Below are 27833 nucleotides of genomic sequence, written 5' to 3'. Positions count from 1 at the left end.
TGTAGAGGAGTGAACAACGTTTCGACCTTCTTCGGTCATTGTCAGGTTCACAAAGAAAGAGGTAACTGACCGGAAGCTGACCACATGTTTGAAAGGGGGTTGTGTAATGAGTGTCAGAATGTACAGGGTGGGCTTAGATGTTTGAATATACAATTTTATGTTTTTTTTTATTATTTATTATATTATATTTTAATATAGATATAAAGGTGTTCCTTTGTATTGCTTTATTTTGGGCTTAAGTTATTGTATAAGTAAGGCTTCTTTAATTTTGCGTTTGTTTATGTTTGTTTCTTTATTTAGTATTTGAGTGTTTTCTATGGTTATGTTGTGTTTATTTGACTTGCAGTGTTTGAAAACGTGTGAAGGTGACTTTTTGTGTTCTTTGAATCTGGTTTCCATTTTTCTACTTGTTTCTCCAAAATGAAAAAAGCTAACACAATTTCACAAACACTTTATTCCTACCTATGCAAAACTGACTCACGCACACCACAAATATATGGCATCTCCAAACCTCATAAACCAGATTGTCCATTACGCCCAATAATGTCCACATATGAATCGTTTAATTACAATCTTGGTAAATACATAGCATGGGCATTCTCCAAATATGTAACATCAGCTAGCTCATTCATCAAAGACTCTTTTAATTTCAAGTCTAATCAACTTAATTATAAAACCTTAATGGCCAGTTTCAATGTTATATCCCTCTTTACAGAAGTTCCAACTGCTGAAGCCTGCTAGATAGCCTTAGAACTCTATATTCGAGACAAGTGGGTTTTCTCGACATCACTGATTTGATCCAAATTGTTCATGTTAGAGTTTTTCTATCCATATATGACTCTCTAAGTCATAAATTAAATACTTGTAGTACAGATATTGCTAAGATATAAAGTAAATGTGTAGCCTTCAGTCTTTGTGTGTTACAGTCGTATAAACCAGAAAGTCGAACCCACATCCTGTCTTTTAACGAAAATAAAGAAGATATTCTAATTTACTGCATTTTCTACTAAGTCAATCTAACAACAGTTATGAATTATTTGTTGACAGTTTTGTTGTTGTTATTAATGAGATCACCAAAACCAGCTAGCAAAGTTTATTTTAATTATAGGTTGGTTAAAAAGCCATTTAAGTTATAGTAGTATTAGGACATTATATTCACATTTCTAAGTTGCATATTTGTAAAAGATTAACAAATTGCATTAAGTATCACTAGCAACTCTATTAAAATTTGGACTAATATTCTTTTTATACTTTGAGAACAAAAACTTTTAAAAGACAAGTCATGAGGACTACATTTCTTATATGTATATTTTTTATTTATCGTTTAAAAAGTAACTCAAGAATAAAAGTTAGAATCTTGTTAGGCCAGAAATTTTATTGAAAATGAAGTTTAATAAAGAAATGCTTACACCATGCTTGTAATGTGATAAAGAATGCTGGTAACTCTGTCATTTTTTACACACTATTGTGTTTCTGTAATAAATTGTTTTTACAGCTGAAAAGAAACAAGTGGAAATGACCAAAAGATTTGAAGATTACTAGCTGTTGGTTTAAGGATAGGGTGTAGTTATATTTTACAATGTGCAATCATTTTAGAAAGAAAAAAAAAATTTAGATTTTATTGTGTGGTGTTTACTAGGTCAGTGAAATGGACCTGGTCTCTGTACCTTGTTAAGGTAGAGAAAAGAACAGATGAAATGTTAAGATTTACTGAAATAAAGTTTCACTCACATAAATATTTATTATCATTCAGTGCTGCCCTCTGTATGAAAAACATTTTTTTGCATGCTATAAGCCTCAAAGCTCCCATGTACCTTAAAACTGACTGACTTAAATGTGTATCACATGCAGATCATCATGTAACCAGCCTCCTCCAATAAAAGTGCAACACATCAAAAGTTTCAATTTTCTACAAGAATTTCAAAGCTCTAGTTACCACTCCAGATACCGTATTTTCTGCTAGCATACTCACAGAGGCAATAGGTAGGGATGACTTGTCTGTGGATTTATCAGTTATCATTCTCCATGATATTGATCATTATATGAGTGAACCTGCTTCTCCTTATCTTGCTCCTGTTCCTCCTGAACTTGCCAAACATATTCAGGTTGATGAGGATTTTGACAACCTTTGGCCACCAACTGATTTTTGCCGCGTCCTCTTGTGCCTCTAATGGTGAAAAAGCTTTTAATTTCATAATAATTTCTTGGCAATGTTCTACTTTATTCATTTCTCTGATTTTGTATGATTCCTGACTCTTTTGGTTACATGATACCACCTCCTATTAGTGTTTGGTTTCCCTCCCTTCTTTTTATATTAGGATTCAGTTTTAGCATTTTGATTCTCAGGTGATTGAGAGTATCAGCATGCCTTGTCCTCTTTGGGCTTTGTATCACTTTATCTTCGGATTGAATATTCTTTTCTATACTCTTAAACAGTTAGAATTGATTTAGTCCATGTGTGTTCAGAGTTGCACCCTGATATCCTGTTTGTTTATCTCACACCCAATTTTTCCACCTTTGTCTTACCATGTGGACTCTCCTACAGTATTAGTATATATTATATACCTCCTCCCTGAGGCAATCCATGGAGATCCTGAGGATTCTCTGATCGTGATTCATTCTGACAGTTCCCAATGGTTGTTTATCTCAATCATCTAGATTGTCATCCATTCCTTTTTTACCTTTATGGTCAGACCTTGGATCTTGTTTTATTAGCCCACATGCTTAGTATTCATATCTTTGCATGCTGTGTTCCAGGTACATTCAGTATTTTCAAAGATTGACTTTCTCATATAGACAAAGTTTATCTAATGGAGTGGCTTCTCAATCCATTTGTTTTCTGGTGGCTATGCTCCTCATCTGGATGCATTTGTTATGCCTCTCAATACCAAATTACTTCTGTTTTGGTGTCCAGTTCCTCATCCTGTTGCCATGGCTGTCACTGTTTTAATTAAGATATGTCAACAAATACTTTAATGTTAATCTTCTTATCTGTCTTATTCACAGGGTGAACTTGATCATTCATCCCTTTCCTTGTCATTCCTTCTCTGTTCATTCTTGGTTGGCACAACCATGGTTCCTGTGGCTTCTTCAAGCTCCAATTTGTCCATTTTTAATATCTTTCTTTTACTCCCTCCCTTTTACATCAACCCCAATCATTGACATTTCTTTCAGCTATTCCTATTTTTTATTTTCATGTCTGGTTTTATCTGGTCCGTGGTGTAGGGGTTCAGTTTAGTCAAAAAAATAGCTTTTTTTCTTAACCTGTTCTTTTCACCCTTCCTCTAGAGATGTTTATCAACAACAATGGAACATTTTTTATTTTTGGATTTTGGGTCAGGAGTTTCACCCACCAGATCTACAGTTCATCATATTATGGATTTCCTCCTTTGTTTGCTATGTTGTGAGTTATCGGGCTGCCTTAACCTACACTATATGTTTTTTCCTGTACCATAAAGTTTTTCCCATCCTTTCCCTTTTGTTACATTCTTTCCATATTAGTCATTCACATTGGGATACTTTCTAGATTGGGATATTATTGTAGTTTTTTACTGTTCCACTTTACCTTCTTTTGAATCACTGTTCTCATGCTAGATTTTCCATCCATCCTCCAAGACTTTTCTTCTTTACCTGTGGATTGGATCTTAAGGTTGGATTTATTTTCCATTGATGTTTCACTTAGTCCAAATATCCAAATATGTTCTCCTTTATCCAGATTGATCTTCTCAGTAATTCAGTAGCTTGGAGGCTGATTCTCTTCCTCTCCAATTTCCCTTTCTTCCATTTACCAACTTTATCCTTGGTCAGATCCAGACCAAACAAATGTTCTGTTTGTGTTCTTCATTGGTATATAGTCTGCATGGCTTCCTTTTCATTCCCACTCTATTCATTACTTGGCAGACATCTTCAGTTTGTGACTTTTTCTCCTTACATTCTGACCAGTTGGGTTCAATTTTTAATTTAATTGGCTTACTCTTCCCGTACTTAATTCTGGGTGTCTTGTAATCAAATCAAGTACATTACATTTTTTCTGACCTCTCATCTTCATCATTCCTTGGAGGAGATAATTTGAGCATGTGTACTAGTACATGTACTATCTTCATTTTTGAGTTATCTTTTGCCCATAACTATTCTTCCTTAGTGAGACTGTGACTGAGTAAGTTAACTTTTATATCTCTTCTTTTTCATGGGCTTTTTTTTTTCATTGTATCTCTCTCTCTGAAGAGTGGTACCTGACAAGGTATATTTAAAAATAGTCAAATCTACACTATAAGTTTTAATTTTTGTTACCTTTAAGTGCACATTGTTGAGATGTGGTACATCACAAGATAACCTGTAGGTTTGCCCTTGTGATATATTTGTTTCATGATTGTGACTGACAAGCACCATTCTCACCCATAGACTTTGTTGGTGAAGCAGAAGGAGGTAACTGACAATCTCTGCCATGCCTGTTTTTCAAAATGGGCACTTCATGGTCATCCATAGCACTTATTTGGGTGCTGTTTTTCCTTTAGACTCTCTACTGCAATTTCTTCCCCATTTTATTTCCAGTGGAGTTTGGGAGTCCTTACCACTTTCCAGTTCAAAGCCACTGAGGTGGTGTATCATGGAGGAATCATCCTGAATGTGTTAATGATAACAACTATGCTCAATGATAAAAACTGTTCAGTTGACAGTAGAATAGTAACGTTCTTCTTGTGTATAAGAGGATGTCTTCTTCACAGTATATAACTGGAGTAAGCCATCAAAATTGTAGTTCACCCCCCTGATTGGGATTCCTCATCCTACTCTCATGTGGATACCAGTTCCCATTGGCCAGATTTTGGATTTAGGGTTGAACTTATCAACATAAGTTCTACGACATGTTTTACAGGTGTATCTGTGTTCTCACTCAATTATATTTTTATTTGTCTTTTATGTTGTGGTTTATGATGGAGGTAATATGGTTCTTCCTCTTATGCTATACTTTATGCTTATTATACCAAGGATGTTATTGTACTAGGGGTGGTTCCTGTTAGTTTGGTTGAGAGTGAGATTGCTTATGTTACAAAAACATCTTTATGATAGGAGAAGTTGGGTTTCTGTATTGATTGATCAATTTCTCACACTGCTATCTTGCATCATGATCACAGATTGGAGGGCTACAAAATTCACTGTGGTCTCATGAACTTGAGGTGAAGAGAGTTTGATTCTATTTTGCTACCCTCATCAAATGGCTTGGTCTTGGATTGTAATTAACTTGCTAGCATTATGATTTTCTTTTCTACTTCCATGTAGATGTCAGATCAGAGGCTATAATTTTCCTGTACTGAAAATATATTTCCGACAGGTACTTACCTCTTTCTTATTTCTCACCCTTTCTCTGTACTGAAAACTTCAACTTCCATTTTCTACCAAAGCACAAAGTGATGTTTAGTAGAATTGAATAGAAGAAATCACATGCATCAGCAGAGTGTGTCGCACTCTTATTGATGGAGAGTTATTACATGATGATTTGCATGTGACATGCATTTGAATCAGTTCTAAGGTATATGGGAGCTCAAGGCTTGTGATATGCATGACTTATGCCATGCTGCTTTGCACATTATATTCAGATGGCAAAGCAATGTACACACACAACTGAGATGGGGTGATCCACAAAATTGTTGGTAGGTTTGCTCTTGATATAATTAGTTCTCAAGTTTGCCCATTCTGGACTGTACCCACCCATCTCAGATATGTCTTGTATTGAAACAGTTGGTATGATCTGCTTTTAAAGTGTTTCAGGGCCATCCAGTGCACTATCTCTGGTGTTTATCTTTTACCAGACTCTACTACATTTTCACCCCCCTTGTCTTCTAGTGGGGTTAGAGAGTCCATACCACTTTCCAGTTCCAAGCCACTGAGTTGGTGGACTGTGGAGGCATCCTTCTGAATGTGATAATGAAATATAAATTGGAAATAATTATAAAACCATTCAGTTGAGAGTATGGCAGTGGTGTTCTGCTGTTGTAGATGACATGATATTCTCCATTATGAAATAAAATAAAGGGAATGAGGTGTTAAAATTATTGTTTAGAATTGGATCCCTCATCCTTATCCATGCAGAGGTCAGTTCCCAGTGCCTTGGTTTTGGATTTATAGTAGAACCATCCAATTAACATATGTCCTTACACGTTTATTTTTGTGTATCTTCCCCTCAATTATACACCATCAGTGTTGTGGGTCACAATGGAGGTACTGGGGATTGTTATAGTTCTTTCCTTTCTGCTATCCCTTGGTTATCTTATTTGGAGGATGTTATTGATTTTGGGTTGGTTCTGGTCAGTTTCACTTTTGATGGGATTTATTTATATTAAGTATACATCTTTCTGATAACAGATTGATATATCAGTTTTTCTTATTCACATGTGCTCTGTTCAGAAGTTGTTGGTGAGGTTCAAACATCCTTTCAGTCTGTTGTACTTTAGGTGAAGATGGTATGATCCTCTTTTCTACACCCAGCAGATGGTTAGGTTTTGGATTTTAATTGACTTACAATCATTATGATCTTTCCTACCTCAACATGGACTTTGATACCTTGCAGCCAGGTTTTGAGTTTTAGTTGACTTACTGACAGTATAATCTTCTTTCCTACCACCACAAGAATGTTAGTTCCCAGTGGCATGGGTTTTGGATATGGTTGCACCGTAGCCACTGTACACCTAAGGATGCATCCATTGGTTTTATTCACTTTTATATTTTACGGGATTGAGTTTTATAAATAATGTATAGTTTTGATCTGTATCTGGTTATAGTTTTCTCTATCTTGGATGTATTCCTCTGTTTTTCACTCACCTATGCATCTTTATCAGATGGGTGAAGAATATACCTGATTCAGAAGTAGTATAGTATCCCACATCAGACCTTCAGATCTGCCTCTTTCATTCTCTTGCATCAGTCCCTCCATATATTCAGTGTGATTCAGGCTATTTATGTGAGAAGAAGTAATGCACTCGATGAGAAATACATTTCCATTATAGGAAAAGTATAACTTCTGAACACTGATGCTTCCTATTTCTACCAAAACTCAAAGTGATAGGGAGAGTTGCATGCATTAAGATAGTTTTTTGCACTTTTATTGGTATTGGATTGACCCATGATGATTCACATGAGAGATGCATTAGAATCAGTTAATTCCAGTTGAGGGAAGGTAAAAGGCTTGTGGAATGCATAAATATTTTTGCATATAGAGGGCATAACTAAACAAGAATAGCTATTTATGTTGGAGGAAATATATTTTCCATATTGGAAAATTATAACTTCCTTCACAGACATTGTGGTTCTTGCAAGGAGGTTTACTTTTTCGTGAAGGGAGACACATACCTTACCTGTCTTGGTTTTCAGAACTGTGTGATTTAGCCTATCACTGCCAGGTAAAACCATATTATGACTCTCAAATTATATTCCTACTCCTCAGAATTAGAGGTTCTAAGGTGGAGATTATAGTATTTCTAAATAGATTAATGTCTCCTTCTTGGACAGCAGTAAGTCTATGGACTTGCAACTCAAAAATCCAGTGTGTGGTTTTCATAATGCTAAATTTTGTTAGAAGGCACTTGGGATTATCTACTTCATTGGTAATTAGCTGGAACCATTGCTGGCTTGCACATTGGTTTGATTGTCAGCTTTGACATTAACCTTTGTTCACGTTTCAACTTTTATCAGCTCCTACAGGGGGTCACAGCTCTGCCCTTATTAGAGCGTACCAACATCAGCACCTCAGAAAATTGATACCCAGAACAACTTGTTCCCATGTCTAAGGAATCCTCTGTGTTTGATTGTCCCCATTGGTGTAGGTGATTATCGTCTGCTTTCACGATCTGTTGGGGTTCAATTCTATGTATTTTAGTATGTGTGATAACCTTACTCATGGATCCATCCATGAGCACTAAAGGTCTTTGAGTCAAGATTACTCATTCAGTTCACATCTTCACCACCATTTTCCACAAAATCTTTTGGGTTTTCATTTCATGCAGATACTCAGGTTTTGGAACTTAGTTCTATAACTAACAAGATTGGATTTGTCTGGGAATCATGCTACTTGTCACTGGCCCTACAAAGACAGAAGATTGGCCTGTCAGTCACTGGCCCTAAAAAGACAGAAGATTGGTGATCAGTTTTCTCAGTTACATTAATGCCTAGATTCTCCAAGGTTGAAAAGTGACTCACTCCTCAATCTGAGTTGACATTTTTTACTAGGATTGTGGATCTCCACGTTTGACATAGTTGGATATAGCCATAGTGGTGGTGTCCAGTCTCTATCATTATTAGACAAGGGTCAGATATTGCAATTCAGGGTTTTTACCTTTGAACTAGCATAGGCACCATATGGGCTGTACTGAATGATACAAGATAATTCTTGTTATACCCATTATTTAACCCTGTGCACACCCCATTCAGTAGATGACTGGTTACCACTGGCATCATATCTTTAATTTTCAGAATGTTACACACAGATTTTACTTTCAGAAAGTAACCAAGGCAGGCTTCATTCTCAGATCTGAGATATCTATTCTTGCTTCATCTCTGTATGTTGTCAGTCTGAATGTGTGTGTGCAGATATATGTTTTTATCAGTTGGGTTTAACTGACTTATATTTAGCTCCACACTATATAACATAGCCTGTCTCTTACTTATCTGTCCTTCTCCTACTGCATACATGTTTTTCTCTTTTTGGGGATGTAGGCATCACTTGAATCCTTCATGTTTTGAGGATGTAGGCATCACTTGAATCCTTCATGTTTTGAGGATGTAGGCATCACTTGAATCCTTCATGTTTTGGGGATGTAGGCATCACTTGAATCCTTCATGTTTTGAGGATGTAGGCATCACTTGAATCCTTCATGTTTTGGGGATGTAGGCATCACTTGAATCCTTCATGTTTTGGGGATGTAGGCATCACTTGAATCCTTCATGTTTTGGGGATGTAGGCATCACTTGAATCCTTCATGTTTTGGGGATGTAGGCATCACTTGAATCCTTCATGTTTTGGGGATGTAGGCATCACTTGAATCCTTCATGTTTTGGGGATGTAGGCATCACTTGAATCCTTCATGTTTTGAGGATGTAGGCATCACTTGAATCCTTCATGTTTTGAGGATGTAGGCTTCACTTGAATCCTTCATGTTTTGAAGATGTAGGCATCACTTGAATCCTTCATGTTTTGAGGATGTAGGCATCACTTGAATCCTTAATGTTTTGAGGATGTAGGCATCACTTGAATCCTTCATGTTTTGGGGAAGTAGGCATCACTTGAATCCTTCATGTTTTGGGGATGTAGGCATCACTTGAATCCTTCATGTTTTGAGGATGTAGGCATCACTTGAATCCTTCATGCCTTTGAAACAAGCACACAAGATTATTTTAATAATTTTTATGTGACCAAGGGATAATAAACATTGATTCACTGGATTCCCTAGTTTAGTTAGGATCATTTTTTGACCTTAAGGAGTTGTGGGGACAACACTTATATGTGGATTCATCTGTTGTCATCTGGTCTATTTTTTCACAAATGTTTTGCTTTAGGAATGGGGTGAATGCCACAACAGTCAGGAATTCTAGGGTCTACACATGGAAAATAAAGTTGACCTATACAATGTTTTAAACTTTCTGTTTCCTCAAAAGTTGATGGCTTGTGGTCTGAGCTTATGAGCTCTATTCTTTCTATCTCACTTGGTTTCTATTACATTCTATTCCTCCTTTCTCAGTTGGTTTCTATTACATTCTGTTCCTTCCATCTAAATTGGTTTCTATTTCATGCTATTCCTTCCATCTCTCTTAGTTTCCATTACATTCTGTTCCTTCCATCTCACTTAGTTTATATTACATTGTATTCCTTCTTTCTCACTTGGTTTCTATCACATTCTGTTCCTTCCATCTCAGTTTATATTACATTCTATTCCTTCTATCTCACTTAGTTTATATTACATTGTATTCCTTTTTTCTCACTTGGTTTCTATCACATTCTGTTCCTTCCATCTCAGTTTATATTACATTCTATTCCTTCTATCTCACTTAGTTTATATTACATTGTATTCCTTTTTTCTCACTTGGTTTCTATCACATTCTCTTCCTTTCATCTCAGTTTATATTACATTCTATTCCTTCTATCTCACTTAGTTTATATTACATTGTACTCCTTTTTTCTCACTTGGTTTCTATCACATTCTCTTCCTTTCATCTCAGTTTATATTACATTGTATTCCTTCTTTCTCACTTGGTTTCTATCACATTCTTTTCTTTCTGTCTCACTTAGTTTATATTACATTGTATACCTTCTATCTCACTTAGTTTATATTACATTGTATTCCTTCTATCTCACTTGGTTTCTATCACATTCTGTTCGTCCAAATCCACCTGGCTTCTGTCACATTCCATTCCCTGGACCTTTGCTAATTTCTGTTTAATTTTATTTTTCATATTTCACTTGGTTTGTATCACATTCCATTTTTTCCTGTTTTCCTGCCTTCTATCTTGTTGCATTTTCTCTATCTTGCTGCAAAGTTTCTCACTCATGGGTTTCTAGGATATATTTGAGTTATAAGAGAATTAGATTTGTGCTTAAACATGACAATATTAGTGTCATTGTAATATAATCTTTTTAACTCAGTCTTATTTTCTGAATATCTAGGGCTACTACCGCCGTGCTGGACCGTACATGTCTCTTGGAAAATTCAAGCTAGCATTAAAAGATTTTGAAACGGTAAGTGTAGAGTAAGTTATTTGTATTGTGTAAGAGAATACTGACCAGCAGTCTTTATCTTATTTATTGGTGATAGCTGTGGTAGTGTCTCAAACATGTTATTAAAGTACACTGTCTCAATCATGTTATTAAAGTACACTGTCTCAATCATGTTATTAAAGTACACTGTTTCAATCATGTTATTAAAGTACACTGTCTCAATCATGTTATTAAAGTACACTGTCTCAAACATTTTATTAAAGTACACTGTCTCAATCATTTTATTAAAGTACACTGTCTCAATCATGTTATTAAAGTACACTGTCTCAATCATGTTATTAAAGTACACTGTCTCAAACATTTTATTAAAGTACACTGTCTCAATCATGTTATTAAAGTACACTGTCTCAATCATGTTATTAAAGTACACTGTCTCAATCATGTTATTAAAGTACACTGTCTCAATCATGTTATTAAAGTACACTGTCTCAAACATTTTATTAAAGTACACTGTTGAAAGCTAATGAGAAATTACAAGAAACATCACTATATTGAACTCTTATTAATGCTAAAAGAATTATTGAAATTCAAAATTTGTAAAAATGTTTAATTAAAAATGCTTTGTGTGTTGCTGATGTTAGAACCTTCTTCCCATCAGGAATGTACTGTACAGAAAAAAATGTGCAAAAGTTATTTTCTCCATAATTTATACATTTTTTCAACTCATCCAAATTTCATTGAGGATTTGCAACCCTCAAAATGATGTTTATGTTAGATGTCTAATGATTGAAATGGAGAACTGTATAAGTTTTTTTTTTGTTCGAGGTCATTGTATTTTCCATATATTTAAATGGATATTTACGGTTCACCTTTAGCCCGCACTCTTTACATCAGTAAACATTGAAGCATTTATATGATAACATAATGAAGACAGGTTTTGATTAGATACACACTCAAGTAATACCATAATACATTACAAAACCATAATATGTAATATAAGAGTGGTGAAGTTATGAAATAAAATAAAAAGATACATCAGAGTTGTGTTATCACTATAAAGTGTTCAGTTTTTGATTGTTTAATTAAGGTATGTGTTTCTTTAGTATTATTTAAGGTTTTGTATACGACTCTTGGCTCAGTTAATCCTTTACGGACTCAAGACAGTTGTTGCTGTTCGTCCTTGACTGTTTCCTTTTCTCTGTTGAAGGTCAACAGAATTGATAACAAACATAATGTTGGTTTTAAAAATTTATATATATTTTTTTCTATCATTATTCCTTCTTTATTCATAGAGTTTCAGTGTTTTTTTATGGATCAGAAGTTTTCATTTTACTTGCCCAGTCAGTTTCAATATATTAGGTTGAGGAATAATTCGTGAGCGTTTTTAAATAATTTCATTCAAGCATTACATGCAAGACTATACAATACTTCAATGCATGAACACATTACACCCAAAACATTTATTATGATACTTTATTTCATGTAATACCTAGGTATATAGTATGCATTGTTTTAAACAAAATTGCAAGAAATTAAATGCGAAAAGCAGATGGTGTCGAAAATGCTCGATTTTGTCCACTTGACATTCCATTTAATGAGCTGAAAATGAAAGCAAAAATTAAAGACATATGAAAATCAAACACACCATCTATTAGAGCAAAAAATTATCTACCAAATGACATGAAATATTTTGCGAAAGCGTTTCATTTATGAATATATTTTTTTAACTTGAAAAAACGCTCACGAATTATTCCTCAACCCAATAATTAATTTATACCGACAAATTTGTTTAGGAACTTTATTCTGTAAATTGCAGTAGTCTTCACTTCTGGATATGTATTGTAACAAAAACTGCATAAACTAACTAGGATTTATTGACAACCTGAGACCTGACCTTTCAAAATGGTGTTATGCAAAGCAAATATATTTATTTTTCTGAAAAGCTGCTTGTGTGGGTTGGCTAATCCAGTTGGGGAAGTATTTTCCCATTCTTACCAAGTACCTCACCCATTTGAGAGTGTTTTTTAGCTCTCTCAAATTAGGCCCAGCTTTTTCCTTTGTGGATGAGATCAATGGAGTTGGTAGTTTTTGAAGCTCAATCCTCTACTTCTCTCACTGCATGCAATTTTCCATTTCTTTTGGTGATTTTGGCTTCCATAGAAGTCCTAATTTCCTTTTGTGCATGCTTGTTTTTCAGTGGTTGTTGCACATTCAATGGAATCTTGGTCAGGATCCCTTATACTCTATTATCCCTTTTCTTTTCTAACTACATATAGTTTAGCTTGGTCACTGAGTTGCATCATTTTATAGATGTTTCCCTGACAGGTTGTGGGATTCCCAGATCTTAGATCATTGATCTTTGGTTGAATAGCTCTTTACTTCTATCTTCTGAAGTTACTTGCCATATATTGAGTTTTGAATTATTTTCTACCTTTGCTATGAGGCAAGTTAGTTATAACCAATTCTAGCAATTTTGCCTTTGTCTCTTACATCACTCAACAAGAGGGCATCCATTCATATTTGATTTATTTTTGAATATCTGTACTCTTCTTCTGGGTCCATTCATATCACACACACCTACTGGCATGTCATATCCTGGATGCTCTGAATTTTGACAAGATTCTCTACATGGAGTGCTCCCTAAATCTTCAGGTTTTTCAGTAGGTGAGTACCTAGTGAGGTTCTCCATTTTTTGATGCATTGCCACCAACTTCCCACCCTCACCAAGACATTGGGATCCCAGGTAGTCTGGTGTTGATTTTGTACTTGGTCTGCACATATGTCCTGGCTATGTCCTAGTCTTGAAATTAAAATGTTAGGGATATTCTTTCTGCTGCAAACCTAATAATTCTACCAGACTTTGGACTTGACTTGACCACTGAATATGGTCCAATACATCATAGCCATTCTACACCATTTGGCACATTCAATTATACAGTAGATGTCTGCCCTTTCCATTTGATTTAGCAACATATATCTTTACAGTTGGTGAAGAGTATACTTCATACAGATATGATGTGGTCTTCTGTGTGTGTATCCCTCTACATTGAGGTTTCACACTTCATGGGCTTTCTTTGGACACTTTCTGAAGAGTGATAATCTAGGTAATTTTTGCACTGGTCCCTTCACCAGTTCAGTGTACAATTCTGGGTATTACATGAGAGGAGGTACGATTTATATCGGACGTTATAATTTTCCTACTCTGGAAATTAATTCCATTAAATACTTACATCTTCCCACAAGTCCTTCCAATTTCTGGTGCTTCTTTTTTTGTCTAATCTCAAAGTGAGGATTAGGTTCTATAGAGGGTGTGTATCACTCCTATTGGTGGAGGGTTGTCTCATGGTATCACTCCTATTCGTGGAGGTTTGTCTCATGGTATCACACCTATTGGTGGAGGGTTGTCTCATGGTATCACTCCTATTGGTGGAGGGTTGTCTCATGGTATCACTCCTATTGGTGGAGGGTTGTCTCATGGTATCACTCCTATTGGTGGAGGGTTGTCTCATGGTATCACTCCTATTGGTGGAGGGTTGTCTCCTGGTATCACTCCTATTGGTGGAGGGTTGTCTCATGGTTATTTGCATGCTGCAGCACCACAATACCCACGTGACGTGAGTTTAGGTGGGTACTTCAAACCTAGTGACAGGTTAAAATTGCATATATAGAGAACAACACCAGAAGTGTTTATGGGAAATCCATTTTCAGTGTAGAAAGCTTGTAATTTCCTGTTGCGTTTTCTAGGTTACCAAAGCATGTCCGAATGACAAAGATGCCAAGATGAAGTTCACTGAATGTAATAAGATTGTTAGACGAATGGCATTTGAGAAGGCCATAGCAGTGGATGACTGTAGGAAGTCTGTGGCAGATACCATAGATCTAGAAAGCATGTGTAAGTACGTCATATAAAGATGTTTCTAAAGTGGTATAACATTATTGCCCGATGAAGGCTCTGGTAAGAGGGCAAACCTCACAAGTATAAGTATTTTAAAATAGAAAAAACTGTGTGTATAATCCTACATGTTAATTTACCTACATTATGAATGTTAAAAAACAATTGAAAACAGTACATCTTGTGAAATTATAAACAAATTTTTGAAAAGTAGGAGGAATATGTTTCAGGAATTATATTTGAGTGTAATTTCATGACCAGTTTTCAGCCTTAATTTCACAATTGTCTATTTGAAGGAGAAATGTATTTGGTCTTTTTCAGGTATAGAGGAAGATTATACTGGCCCTCAACTTGAAAATGGAAAAGTAACAGAAGGTTTTATCAAAGAGCTCATGCAGATCTTTAAGGATGGTAAAAAACTTCATAGGAAATATGCTTACAAGGTGTGTGACCTGAATTGGTAATCATAAAATACAAGTAGTCATTCTACTACTAATGAACTTTTATGTGTGGTTGTCTAAAAGTCATTTTTCTGAGACTGTGTTTCTCAGGACACAGTTAAAGAAAGTAAAAAGAACATTCAAACAAAGAGTATATTGACAATTATTAAAGAGTGACCTACTTAAACCTTGGGCCTTACAGTTTAACCTTTAATTCATACTGTCTTTCATCTTATTGGTCTTTAGAGTGTTAACACCGTGTTATTGTGAATAATTTTTGTTTTTCTGTAATCTATCTGTCCAGACAAAGTTATCATGACCTGAGACTTGTGAATAATTTTTTTTCTTGGTTTATTTTAGATCCTACTTGATGTTAGAGAAATGTTTAAGAAGCAGCCATCTCTTATTGATATCCATGTACCAGATGTAAGTATTAGTCTGATAGCTACAAGTCAGGTAGTGCATAAAGTTGATCATGTAGCCAGCCTAAACGGTTATTTTAACACAGGAGTCATAGCATTCACTTGCTCTCTTGGTATGCTGATATTTACTTTCTGTAGTGCAGTTTAAGCCATATTATTTTCCAAGTTCAGAGAAACTTCTGGCCCATTCCGATCTTACAATAATTTGTTCTTGTTTTAACATTATTGTATGTATAAATCAACGTGGACATTATTCATTTTGTATCCATAAATGTATTAGATGCACGCTTATAAGACATTTATATCATATATCTGAACATTGATAGCTTTGCATATAATGTCTGGTGTACATCTAAAACCAAATGATAATATTAATTTCTTCATTGTTTTTGAAATAAATTGTTTAATACATTAATTAATTTTTACAGTTTTTAGTTGCTGTCAATTAAATTTATATTTTAAACTTATATTTTCATTTTATAGTTGCTTATTTTAAATACAGTCTTTCATTATCACAGTTGTTTAACCTTTAGTTGATCTGTTTCCAACTTGGAAGAGTCTTCTCTGACCTACACTGTTGAAATGATATGATTTTGGGTTGAAATGTTTTTAATTTATAAGACTGGGTTTAAAGAGCTTTATTGCTGAGAGTTTAGAGATGTGAAATACATTCTTTAAGCTTGGATTAACAACACAGGAAACGTTTGTGATTTCTAGAGTAAGAAATTCACCATATGTGGAGATATACATGGACAGTACTATGACCTTCTGAATATTTTCCAGTTGAATGGAATACCATCCGAGTCAAATCCTTATGTATCACTTTTATTGTACACTTGTTCTAAATATAAAATGACATTCTTACTCTAGCTACTGTTGCATGTTGTCTTTGTTACTACATCATAGTTTAATATAGCTACTGTTGCGTGTTGTCTTTGTTACTACATCATAGTTTGACATCTTTATTACTTCGATAATACAGCTACTGTTGTGTGTTGTCTTTGTTACTACATCATAGTTTGACATCTTTATTACTTCAATAATATAGCTACTGTTGTCTGTTTTAGTTGGTACTATATCATAGTTTTGTTGTGTATGTTAATTCCATGACATAGTGACTTCTGTCTGTTGTCTTTGATACTATACCACAGTTTGACATCTTTATTACTTCAATAATATAGCTACTGTTGTCTGTTTTAGTTGGTACTATATCATAGTTTTGTTGTGTATGTTAATTCCATGACATAGCTACTGCTGTCTGTTGTCTTGAACCCTCTAACCCTGCATAGCCTTTACTGTGCATAACACACAGATTTTATGTCTTATGTTCAAAATGTTATTATATATTTTTTCTGTGTTATACCAGTTAGTAAAGCTTACAATCTTCACTGATTATCCATATTTTGATACAAGTTTTAAGTTCTTAATTCTACAAGGTAATATTGTTTTAAAAATCCAAAATTTTCCTGGTGTGACACACATGATACAGTTTCTCTAGACACCTTTTGTATTTTGTTCACCATCTGTTCAAAAAGTACAAAATTAAACATAAATTAATTACTAAGATATTCATTGTTCAGACAAACATAATTTTTATAACCTATCATGTTTGGTTACAGAATTATCAAATAAAAAATCATATCCCTCCTGTTACATCCTCTCCTGGTTAATAGTTCTTACATTTAGTTAGTTATATATTACATATAGAAATTCAAAATCTTCATGTATTACATGATGTTGTGCTCTCAATAGATAACAGCCAGTTTGATTCAGAAGCAATGTTTGTAATGGCTCTTGTCACTTAATTAGAAAACCCAGAAAAAGTTTGGAGTTATGGGAAGTTGTTTACACTCTGCATGTTATTAGTCTATGTTCTTTGGTGTATTATGTAATTAAATAAAAATTGTTTAGTGCATTACTGCCATTAGTATAAAAATACAGGCTTACATGTCCTCAATAGTCAACAGCAAGAGAGGTAAAGATTGGATAAGTAGTTCATATACTGTTTACATGTTTATTCTTTATTCATTATTATAAAAGCAACTAAAATGTAAAAATATGGATCTTTTTGGTTAGTTAAGATTAGGTAAAACAGATAATAATACAAAAAATTGTCATGAGGCAAGCATTGGAGCAGCATGGGGGTAATGTAATTCAAGAGCATAACATGAGCTGCACATTCCTGGAGTCATTTACAAATTGACCAATCTGGTTTTGAGTTAGAGTATAAAAAATAACAGATAAAATATAAAGATTTAGTGGAAAAGAATGCATTTAAAACATATTTAGGAGATTTTAGGGATTACACAAAGGAAATTTGATACGAAAGATAAAGAAAAATTTTAACATGAAACATACCTTGCTCACAGACTATTCAAAACAAATATTTAATTTATACAAATATTTATGTTAGTACATTAAAAATACTTCACTGAAAATATTTTTTGTATGTGAAAGATTTATTAACTGAAAGACTGCCAATGTTTGTGAAGATATACACACACAATATTGAAAGTTAGAAGTGTTAAATCTATAAAGATTTTAAATGACTACAAAGAGGTCACATAGTGGGTAAAATTGACTGAGCCCATGTTGAGAGAGTTAGTACTTTACCACAGTTCTGGTTTCATTATTAATTCCATAATATAATGTGTTTGTTATGATACTATACTGTGTTGTTTTTATCTTTATTAGTTCCATAATATACATGGTATAAAATTTATTTTTTATATGAACGGAATAAAAATATCAGGTTGTGTAAATAATCCAGTAAGCATTTTTTGTTGTATATTGATGTGTCAAATCCACTAGTGTTAAACTACAGGTAAATTATTATTATTTTCAACCTTGCAAATGAATTTAATGGCAGGATGTTGAGAGTTCAGATATTTTAAAAATTAAGACTCATTATTCTTTTTGTGAAAAATAACAAAAGTGTTGTTTATATCGTTTTTTTTACAAGTCGTCACTTGCTGGGTCTAAAGAATCAATATTACATGAACAACTAGCTGTTGCTTGCCTCTTCCTATGCCCAGTCAGTCACTCACACCTGCTTACTTCTTTTCTTTGAGAAGCTGCTCAGGTGGAGTTCCTCATCAGGTTGAAGAAGTGCTCTAAGTATCTTATTCATTTGGATGTTCTTTTCTATTCCCAGCCTTCTTCACTTTGGCTTTGGGATGTAGAGTGGACAGCCACAAAGGCCCAATTTTCTTCTCTCTCTGTATAAGAGGTTCTGTATCTTTTGGGGATGTGGGCTTCCACAGTAGCTCTTATTCCCTTTATTGGATTCTCTGCATTCCCTTTATTGGATTCTCAACTAATGAATACTTCTACTATCCTTTAGACCTTCCACTTAGGACCAGAACCAACCTTGCAAGGATTTTTGACTGTAATGGGGGTTCCCATTCTTCTGCCTTGTCTGGAGTATCATCTATTCGGAGATGCTTCCTTGGTGGGTTGGGGGCTTTCCTTGATTCCCAAGAGGCTTTGGATCAGTAGTCAGTTGATAAGGCTACTCTCATGTCCTGGAACCTTTGTCAGTTCATTGGGATTTTATCATTTTCTCCTTCTGCAGGAATGGGTGGTTGTGGTTCATTCTGACAGTTCCACTGTTTTTGCCTGTATCACCATACAGTGTTGTTTCTAGACTTTGTATCTCGTATCATGTTCCCAGAATTAAGAATCTTGAGGTCTATCATTGATCGTGCCCCAACCAGATTCTCCCTAGGAAGTTATCCCTTATCCTCAGGTACTTCTGTAGGTGTGCCCTCTGCATGTATATATTATGAGCTTGCCACTTATTGAAATGCTAAGCTTTCTTCCTTTTGGTCTCCAGTTCCTCACCTCTCAGGTGTGTGGGTGGATGTTTTCAGTCACAATTGAAGGAGTCTTCACTTATATCCCTACCCTCCAATCAGACTTATTCCCAGGGTCATTGCTCTTTTCTATACCACTTCTTCTGGTTCAGATGTGGTTCCTTCTGTTTTGACTCTTAATGGAGCAACAGTTCCTGTCCTTCTCTTCTGATTGCTCCTCCAACAACCCTGATCAGATGTTTTTACCAAACTCCACCTTCATGTACAATGTTTATCTCGCCCCCTGACTCAGTGCAGGGATTCACCCCTTGTGCAGTATTTTTTCCATACTATTCATCCTTCCCCTTGTCTATATACCAGAGGCATTGGGGTTACTTCAGACTTTGGTTTATTCACTAGGACTTCCAATGATCCCATTGTTCTGTTCCAGTTTTTCATCTGGTTGGTTGTTTTTTGCCAGGGTAGACCATACTTTGCATATTCATATACAATTTACTTTTAGCCCTAGTTGCATGTACTTATATTTAATTATCAGTATGAATAACTATTAGTATGTCCTGTGCTAATGTTTGTCAGGTACGTGGGTGAATTATGCACTGTTTGTTGACAACAGGCTTATTCTGTATTACCTGAAATGGTATGTGACCATCACATTCCACTCTATATGTGTTACTGTATTTATTACTGGGTGAAGAGCTTACTTGTTCTAGAAGAGTGCTATATCCCACCGATGTGCCTTCTTTTCTTATCACAGCGTATCTAATAGTAGTGTTATATCCCACATGTGTTCCTTCTTTTCTTACCATAACATACCTGTTCTTGTACTAGTGCTATATACCACAGGTGTGCCTTCTTTTCTTACCATAACATACCTGTTCTTGTACTAGTGCAATATACCACAGGTGTGCCTTCTTTTCTTACCATAACATACCTGTTCTTGTACTAGTGCTGTATACCACAGGTGTGCCTTCTTTTCGTACCATAACATACCTGTTCTTGTACTAGTGCTATATACCACAGGTGTGCCTTCTTTTCGTACCATAACATACCTGTTCTTGTACTAGTGCTATATACCACAGGTGTGCCTTCTTTTCTTACCATAACATACCTGTTCTTGTACTAGTGCTATATACCACGGGTGTGCCTTCTTTTCTTATTATAGCATACCTGTTCTTTGAAGATAGTTGCTTCATGTTTGATTGAATGTTGTCATGCTGTCAGTGGCCCCTCCATCTTTGTGATGTGAGATTCTAGCTTTGTGTGAGAAGAGGTAGTACAGTTTCAGAGGTTAACATTTTCTTACACTGAAAATATATTTCTGGCAGGTACTTACCTCTTCTCATCCTTCTTCTCTTCTGATATGCTGGTGTTTATGGTTTGTATCTGCCTGGTCTTGAAAGTGAGGATTGAGCTAGAATAGTAGAGGGAGCTACTTGTGCTGGTATAAATGATTGTAGTAGAGGAGACTGCTTGTGCTAGTATAGATGATTGTGGTAGAGGGAGCTACTTTGCTAGTATAAATAATTGTAGTAGAGGGAGTTACTTGTGCTAATGTAGATTATTGTAATAGAGGGAGCTACTTGTGCTAGTGTAGATGATTGTAGTAGAGGGAGCTACTTGTGCTAGTATAGATGATTGTTGGAAGGAAGTCACATGCTCAGCACATGTTTTGAATGGTGCAAAGTTAAGGGGATATAAAAGAATGGTGCTAAAATTATAGCAATGCTCAGAGGGCAAACCAATGTTGGGTGAAGGAAGGGAAATACCTATTGGAAATAAATTTTTTTCTGTGATATATTTTAACATTTATTGTATTTATTTGTTCTTTAGTGTAGAAACTGTTGTTGTCTTTTATAATATGCTGTAGTTTTGTCATCTTTAGTTTCGTAACATATCTTCTGTTTTGATAGGTTTTACAGATTATGTATTATGTAGGTTTTTACAGATCATAGATTATGTAGGTTTTTACAGATTATTTTATGGATTATGTAGGTTTTTTTTCAATAAAGTATTTTATACTTGCATGCAGCTAAAAATTAGAAACTGTACGACTTAAACCAGAAGGTTAACCTGATGTGATATTTGTACAAATGTTTAGTAGAAGGCTAACCTGATGTGATATTTGTACAAATGTTTAGTAGAAGGCTAACCTGATGTGATATTTGTACAAATGTTTAGTAGAAGGTTAACCTGATGTGATATTTGTACAAATGTTTAGTAGAAGGTTAACCTGATGTGATATTTGTACAAATGTTTAGTAGAAGGCTAACCTGATGTGATATTTGTACAAATGTTTAGTAGAAGGTTAACCTGATGTGATATTTGTACAAATGTTTAGTAGAAGGCTAACCTGATGTGATATTTGTACAAATGTTTAGTAGAAGGCTAACCTGATGTGATATTTGTACAAATGTTTAGTAGAAGGTTAACTTCATGTGATATTTGTACAAATGTTTAGTAGAAGGTTAACCTGATGTGATATTTCTACAAATGTTTAGTAGAAGGCTAACCTGATGTGATATTTGTACAAATGTTTAGTAGAAGGCTAACCTGATGTGATATTTCTACAAATGTTTAGTAGAAGGCTAATCCGATGTGATATTTGTACAAATGTTTAGTAGAAGGTTACCCTGATGTGATATTTGTACAAATGTTTAGTAGAAGGTTAACCTGATTTGATATTTGTACAAATGTTTAGTAGAAGGCTAACCTGATGTGATATTTGTACAAATGTTTAGTAGAAGGCTAAACTTCATGTGATATTTGTACAAATGTTTAGTAGAAGGTTAACCTGATGTGATATTTGTACAAATGTTTGATGTGATAGTACAAAGTTTAGTAGAAGGCTAACCTGATGTGATATTTGTACAAATGTTTAGTAGAAGGCTAACCTGATGTGATATTTGTACAAATGTTTAGTAGAAGGTTAACGTCATGTGATATTTGTACAAATGTTTAGTAGAAGGTTAACCTGATGTGATATTTCTACAAATGTTTAGTAGAAGGCTAACCTGATGTGATATTTGTACAAATGTTTAGTAGAAGGCTAACCTGATGTGATATTTGTACAAATGTTTAGTAGAAGGTTAACCTGATGTGATATTTCTACAAATGTTTAGTAGAAGGCTAATCCGATGTGATATTTGTACAAATGTTTAGTAGAAGGCTAACCTGATGTGATATTTCTACAAATGTTTAGTAGAAGGTTAACCTGATGTGATATTTGTACAAATGTTTAGTAGAAGGTTAACCTGATTTGATATTTGTACAAATGTTTAGTAGAAGGCTAACCTGATGTGATATTTGTACAAATGTTTAGTAGAAAGTTAACTTCATGTCATATTTGTACAAATGTTTAGTAGAAGGCTAACCTGATGTGATATTTGTACAAATGTTTAGTAGAAGGTTAACCTGATGTGATATTTGTACAAATGTTTAGTGGAAGGTTAACCTGATTTGATATTTGTACAAATGTTTAGTAGAAGGCTAACCTGATGTGATATTTGTACAAATGTTTAGTAGAAGGTTAACTTCATGTCATATTTGTACAAATGTTTAGTAGAAGGCTAACCTTATGTGATATTTGTACAAATGTTTAGTAGAAGGTTAACCTGATGTGATATTGGTACAAATGTTTAGTGGAAGGTTAACCTGATGTGATATTTGTACAAATGTTTAGTAGAAGGCTAATCTGATGTCATATTTGTACAAATGTTTAGTAGAAGGCTAACCTGATGTGATATTTGTACAAATGTTTAGTAGAAGGTTAACCTGATGTGATATTTGTACAAATGTTTAGTGGAAGGTTAACCTGATTTGATATTTGTACAAATGTTTAGTAGAAGGCTAATCTGATGTGATATTTGTACAAATGTTTAGTGGAAGGTTAACCTGATGTGATATTTGTACAAATGTTTAGTAGAAGGTTAACCTGATGTGATATTTGTACAAATGTTTAGTAGAAGGTTAACCTGATGTGATATTTGTACAAATGTTTAGTAGAAGGTTAACCTGATGTGATATTTGTACAAATGTTTAGTAGAAGGCTAACCTGATGTGATATTTGTACAAATGTTTAGTAGAAGGTTAACCTGATGTGATATTTCTACAAATGTTTAGTAGAAGGCTAACCCGATGTGATATTTGTACAAATGTTTAGTAGAAGGTTACCCTGATGTGATATTTGTACAAATGTTTAGTAGAAGGTTAACCTGATGTGATATTTGTACAAATGTTTAGTAGAAGGCTAACCTGATGTGATATTTGTACAAATGTTTAGTAGAAGGTTAACCTGATGTGATATTTGTACAAATGTTTAGTAGAAGGTTAACCTGATGTGATATTTGTACAAATGTTTAGTAGAAGGCTAACCTGATGTGATATTTGTACAAATGTTTAGTAGAAGGTTAACCTGATGTGATATTTCTACAAATGTTTAGTAGAAGGCTAACCCGATGTGATATTTGTACAAATGTTTAGTAGAAGGTTACCCTGATGTGATATTTGTACAAATGTTTAGTAGAAGGTTAACCTGATGTGATATTTGTACAAATGTTTAGTAGAAGGCTAATCTGATTTGATATTTGTACAAATGTTTAGTAGAAGGCTAACCTGATGTGATATTTGTACAAATGTTTAGTAGAAGGTTAACCTGATGTGATATTTGTACAAATGTTTAGTAGAAGGTTAACCTGATTTGATATTTGTACAAATGTTTAGTAGAAGGCTAACCTGATGTGATATTTGTACAAATGTTTAGTAGAAGGCTAACCTGATGTGATATTTGTACAAATGTTTAGTAAAATTTTTCTTTTACTATACATAAGAAGTTTTAAACCCATTTTATATTATTTTATGTATCTACATACTATACATAAGAAGTTTTAAACCTGTTTTATATTATTTTATGTATCTACATTCTTTTCAACAGTTCTTCTAACAGTCACTTTGGTACATGAGGAGTCTTATTGGGAAGTTGATATCAGCTGCAGTTGAATGTAACAAGATTTCACTTTAACTCTTTATATCATCTTGTTCCATGTTAAATTTCCTGTCATAATGGAACACTTATTACCCTTCCTTCTGCAGGGAAGCAAGGGTTTTGCAACAGTAGTACACATACTGTATTATTCTCAGAAAATGAAAATCTCTTTGGTATTTTTATGTATGTAATTGATTAAATAAAACTTTTATTGAATAATTTTCAAGTGTAAAGTATTTAATTTTCTAATGTGTAGAACAATAACTACAAGTTGCCTTTAAATCTACTAATAACTTTATATATTTGTTTGTAAGATGAAGAAGGCCATGTGTTCTTGTGAGAAAAACGTTTATTAATAAAACTATCATGATTTGTGTGGTTGCAGTTAAATTTCTTATTTGAAACTACATCAGATCTTGTACTCAGGGTTTTTTTGTCTTTTGTTTGTTATGAACCTCATACTATTATCAGATATGTCATTCATGGAACTGTTTAACAAAGTTCACTCGTGAAACATTGTATAATATTTGCTTGTAATAGATAACATTTTTATGTGTTTTATGGTTATTAGATTATCAGTCAATATGAGAATTGAAGATATGTTTCAAAAATAGTTTTCTGAAAAATTATTATTTGCTAGTTTTGATTGTAAGTTAACATTTATGTTTATTGGATTTAATTTTGAACTTATTAGTGAGTAATTTAGTTTTCGCCCTTAACTTTGACTCATCAGCTTTTCAATGGAGATTTTGTAGACCGAGGCTCCTTCTCTGTAGAATGTATCTTTGTGTTACTTGGTTTCAAACTTCTTTATCCAAATCATTTCTTTATGTCTAGAGGTAGGGGAAATCCATAGACTTATTTTCTTATTATTTAATTTGAAATTTCTTTGTTCTTTTCTTGAAAGGCAAGAACTAAAGATGACATTGGTTCATTAACAGTCTTTGTTCTAGAAACACAAAAGAAATAAAGCTGATACCACTGGTCGCAAATGGCCACTAGACATTACTGGGTGTTAGTGTGTGGGTTGTTGATTAGTACCAGAACTTAACATTTTATTTGTATTTTTTTCTGTTAGGAAACCATGAAAGTCAGACTATGAATCAAATGTATGGATTTGAAGGAGAAGTGAAGGCAAAATATCCTTTAATAATAATTTAAAAATAAACTTTTATAAAGTTTATATGTCTTTATTTGCTTATCTTTTAAGTATTTAATTAATCACGTACAAGTGAACTTTATCTAAACAAAAACATTTTAACATTTCTATGTTTTGCCTTATTTTACAGTTAATATTTGATTTATCAACATACGTTTAACATCTGCAAATCAAGGTTTATATATGTGTAACTCAATCAAATCCAGCTTTGTTTAACCCCAATAAAATCTAGCTTAACACTTGTTCACACAAAATGAAATTTACTTTTGTGTAAATACTTAATTAAAAATTGGCTTTAAATGTGCATACATACAATAAATATTGTTAGCCTTCTTGTTGTTTAAGAGTTGTAGGTAATAACATTAAATGATGATGGCTGCGGTTTAAGATTTAATCAAAGTTTTTATTTTGAGAAATAGGAAATGTTTTTTAAGTTTTGTGTCATTTATAATTTTTGTGATTACCTAGGAAAAGATAAATGTGATAGTATTAGAGATTTAAAGAAAACTGAAATTAACTAAGCCTTTTTTTAATATATTTCAGATTTAAGTTTTCTATTTTCTGTCTGTCATCACTGAACAACAGAATTGTTTTAAATTTATTGGTGAAAACATTAAGAAACGACAAAATCCCTATAGTCCAGGTGCTTTTGAAAGGTGGATCTTTCAAAAGGGTTTGGATTATATGGGGTTTATAATTTTCTATGAAAACTTGAACATATATGTTTTTCTAAGATTATGAATTAAACACCTTAACAGGAATAAATATTCCTCTCAAATGGCAGATCTTTTTACAGAAGTTTTCAACTGGCTACCTCTAGCACATTGTGTCAACAATAGGGTTTTAGTAAGTTGTGATCTGTTCTTAATAACATACAATCAAGAAGTTTTGAGTTTTCTGAGAAGTGCATGTGCTAGTGAACATATACATATATGGGTGAATCCTGTAATTAATTTTCTAGGGGTGACAAATGATCCAAGCAGGGTATATGATAACGTTTTTATTAATTGAATAGCATTAAAGAGTATAGCTTAATTATACAGTATTTAAATATAAACATAATCAGCAATAATGTCTATTACTTGTATAAACTTTTGGCTACTTCTGTGAAATTTGCCATCCAGTCTACCCCAGTGTATGAATTGTTGTGGATACAATGAAGGTTAGATTGTTGATCTTTTCTTGTTTTTGGATACATTTACAAGCTGGTGTTCCACTCATTTCTTTAGAGTGCAAACTGAAGTTTTAGGTTGTGGTTTAATGGATTCTTGGTTTGGTTTTTGAAACCACCTGTTGTGCCATCTGTGTAATTTTGCATATGTGTTTTCTCGACTAGATTCTCTTACAGTGCTGCAGGTTGAGGTCTTTGGTGCTTCACAACATGATGCGATCTTGGAATGATGTCTAAGGCATTCATATGTCTCAACATCTTGATTAAGTTCAGGTAAATGGTGCCAGAGTCTAAGAACATCACATCCCTTACTGATGATGCCATTGCAACTGGCCAACAGGGCATTTTTATATCATTCACAACAGTTTAATGTTGATTACATTTTCTAGTTTTGTCTCTAGTTACTACAGTAATAGCCAGATGGCAGATTACTAGTTTTCTTTAAAAACTTGAACCTTTAGGCAACTCTTGAGTTATCTAGCAAAACAAGATCTGTTTTGGACATTGAGACAAACAGGGATGTCTGGTCACCAGCAACTCTAGGGTCCATGGACTCATCACTCGTACGTTTGGCTGTGGCAGCAGTGTAGACTGGTCAGTGATATCTCTCCTTTTTTAAACTGCCTCAGTTACAATTGATGTCTCAGTCATTCATCAAACATTATCTTATGAATTTCAATGTAGGCTACTATTGCTGGGCTGTATGTAAGATAGTATCTTTCTAATGACATGCAGTAAAAAAAACAGATGTGAGAAACTCTGGTAAAATGTTATAGAATTTTACAGTTTGATCAGCTCTTTGCATCATATTTCTGGATCAAGAAGTGATTTACCATTTACATCTTCCAGATTGAATCTGTACGTTATATGTAAATCATATTCTGTAAATTAATGTAACAAAGAGAAGTTGTAATATTCTACTTTCTTGAAGATAATGTGTTAAGGATCATCAAAAGGTATGTCTGTACGTATGTGAAAATGCACACCAGTCTATCTGAAATTATTTCTGTGTAACCTTAAAAAGGTTTTTCATAGTTTCAATTATTTGTTTGTTTCTACTTTGTTTTAACCTACAGTAAGTTATTAGGGATAATATGACCCTTGATTTAATCTATTAGGGGTGATATAATCCTTCATCTAGCCTACTAGAGGTGATATAACCCTTGATCTGACCTATTAGGGGTGATATAACCCTTGATCTGACCTATTAGGGGTGATATAACCCTTGATCTGATCTATTAGGAGTGATAT

At 33.9% G+C, this 27833-nt stretch overlaps 1 protein-coding gene across 2 annotated transcripts in view; it reads left to right on the top strand.

The window, feature by feature from the left end:
• Nucleotides 1-27833, top strand: part of PpD3 (protein phosphatase D3) — a 43327-nt gene that overhangs the window by 6455 nt on the left and 9039 nt on the right. For both annotated transcript variants that reach the window (XM_076458414.1, XM_076458416.1), the window contains exons 3-10: nt 10652-10723; nt 14447-14594; nt 14916-15037; nt 15395-15460; nt 16174-16272; nt 24986-25091; nt 25331-25395; nt 26180-26257. In XM_076458414.1, coding sequence (XP_076314529.1) covers nt 10652-10723; nt 14447-14594; nt 14916-15037; nt 15395-15460; nt 16174-16272; nt 24986-25091; nt 25331-25395; nt 26180-26257 — 756 coding nt within the window. The remainder of the gene's footprint in view (nt 1-10651; nt 10724-14446; nt 14595-14915; nt 15038-15394; nt 15461-16173; nt 16273-24985; nt 25092-25330; nt 25396-26179; nt 26258-27833) is intronic.

This window comes from Tachypleus tridentatus, chromosome 9, assembly GCF_004210375.1.
Source record: "Tachypleus tridentatus isolate NWPU-2018 chromosome 9, ASM421037v1, whole genome shotgun sequence".
Lineage (NCBI taxonomy): Eukaryota > Metazoa > Arthropoda > Merostomata > Xiphosura > Limulidae > Tachypleus > Tachypleus tridentatus.
The sequence above is the reverse complement of the archived record's forward strand: the minus strand, read 5'-3'. Positions and strand labels throughout refer to the sequence as shown.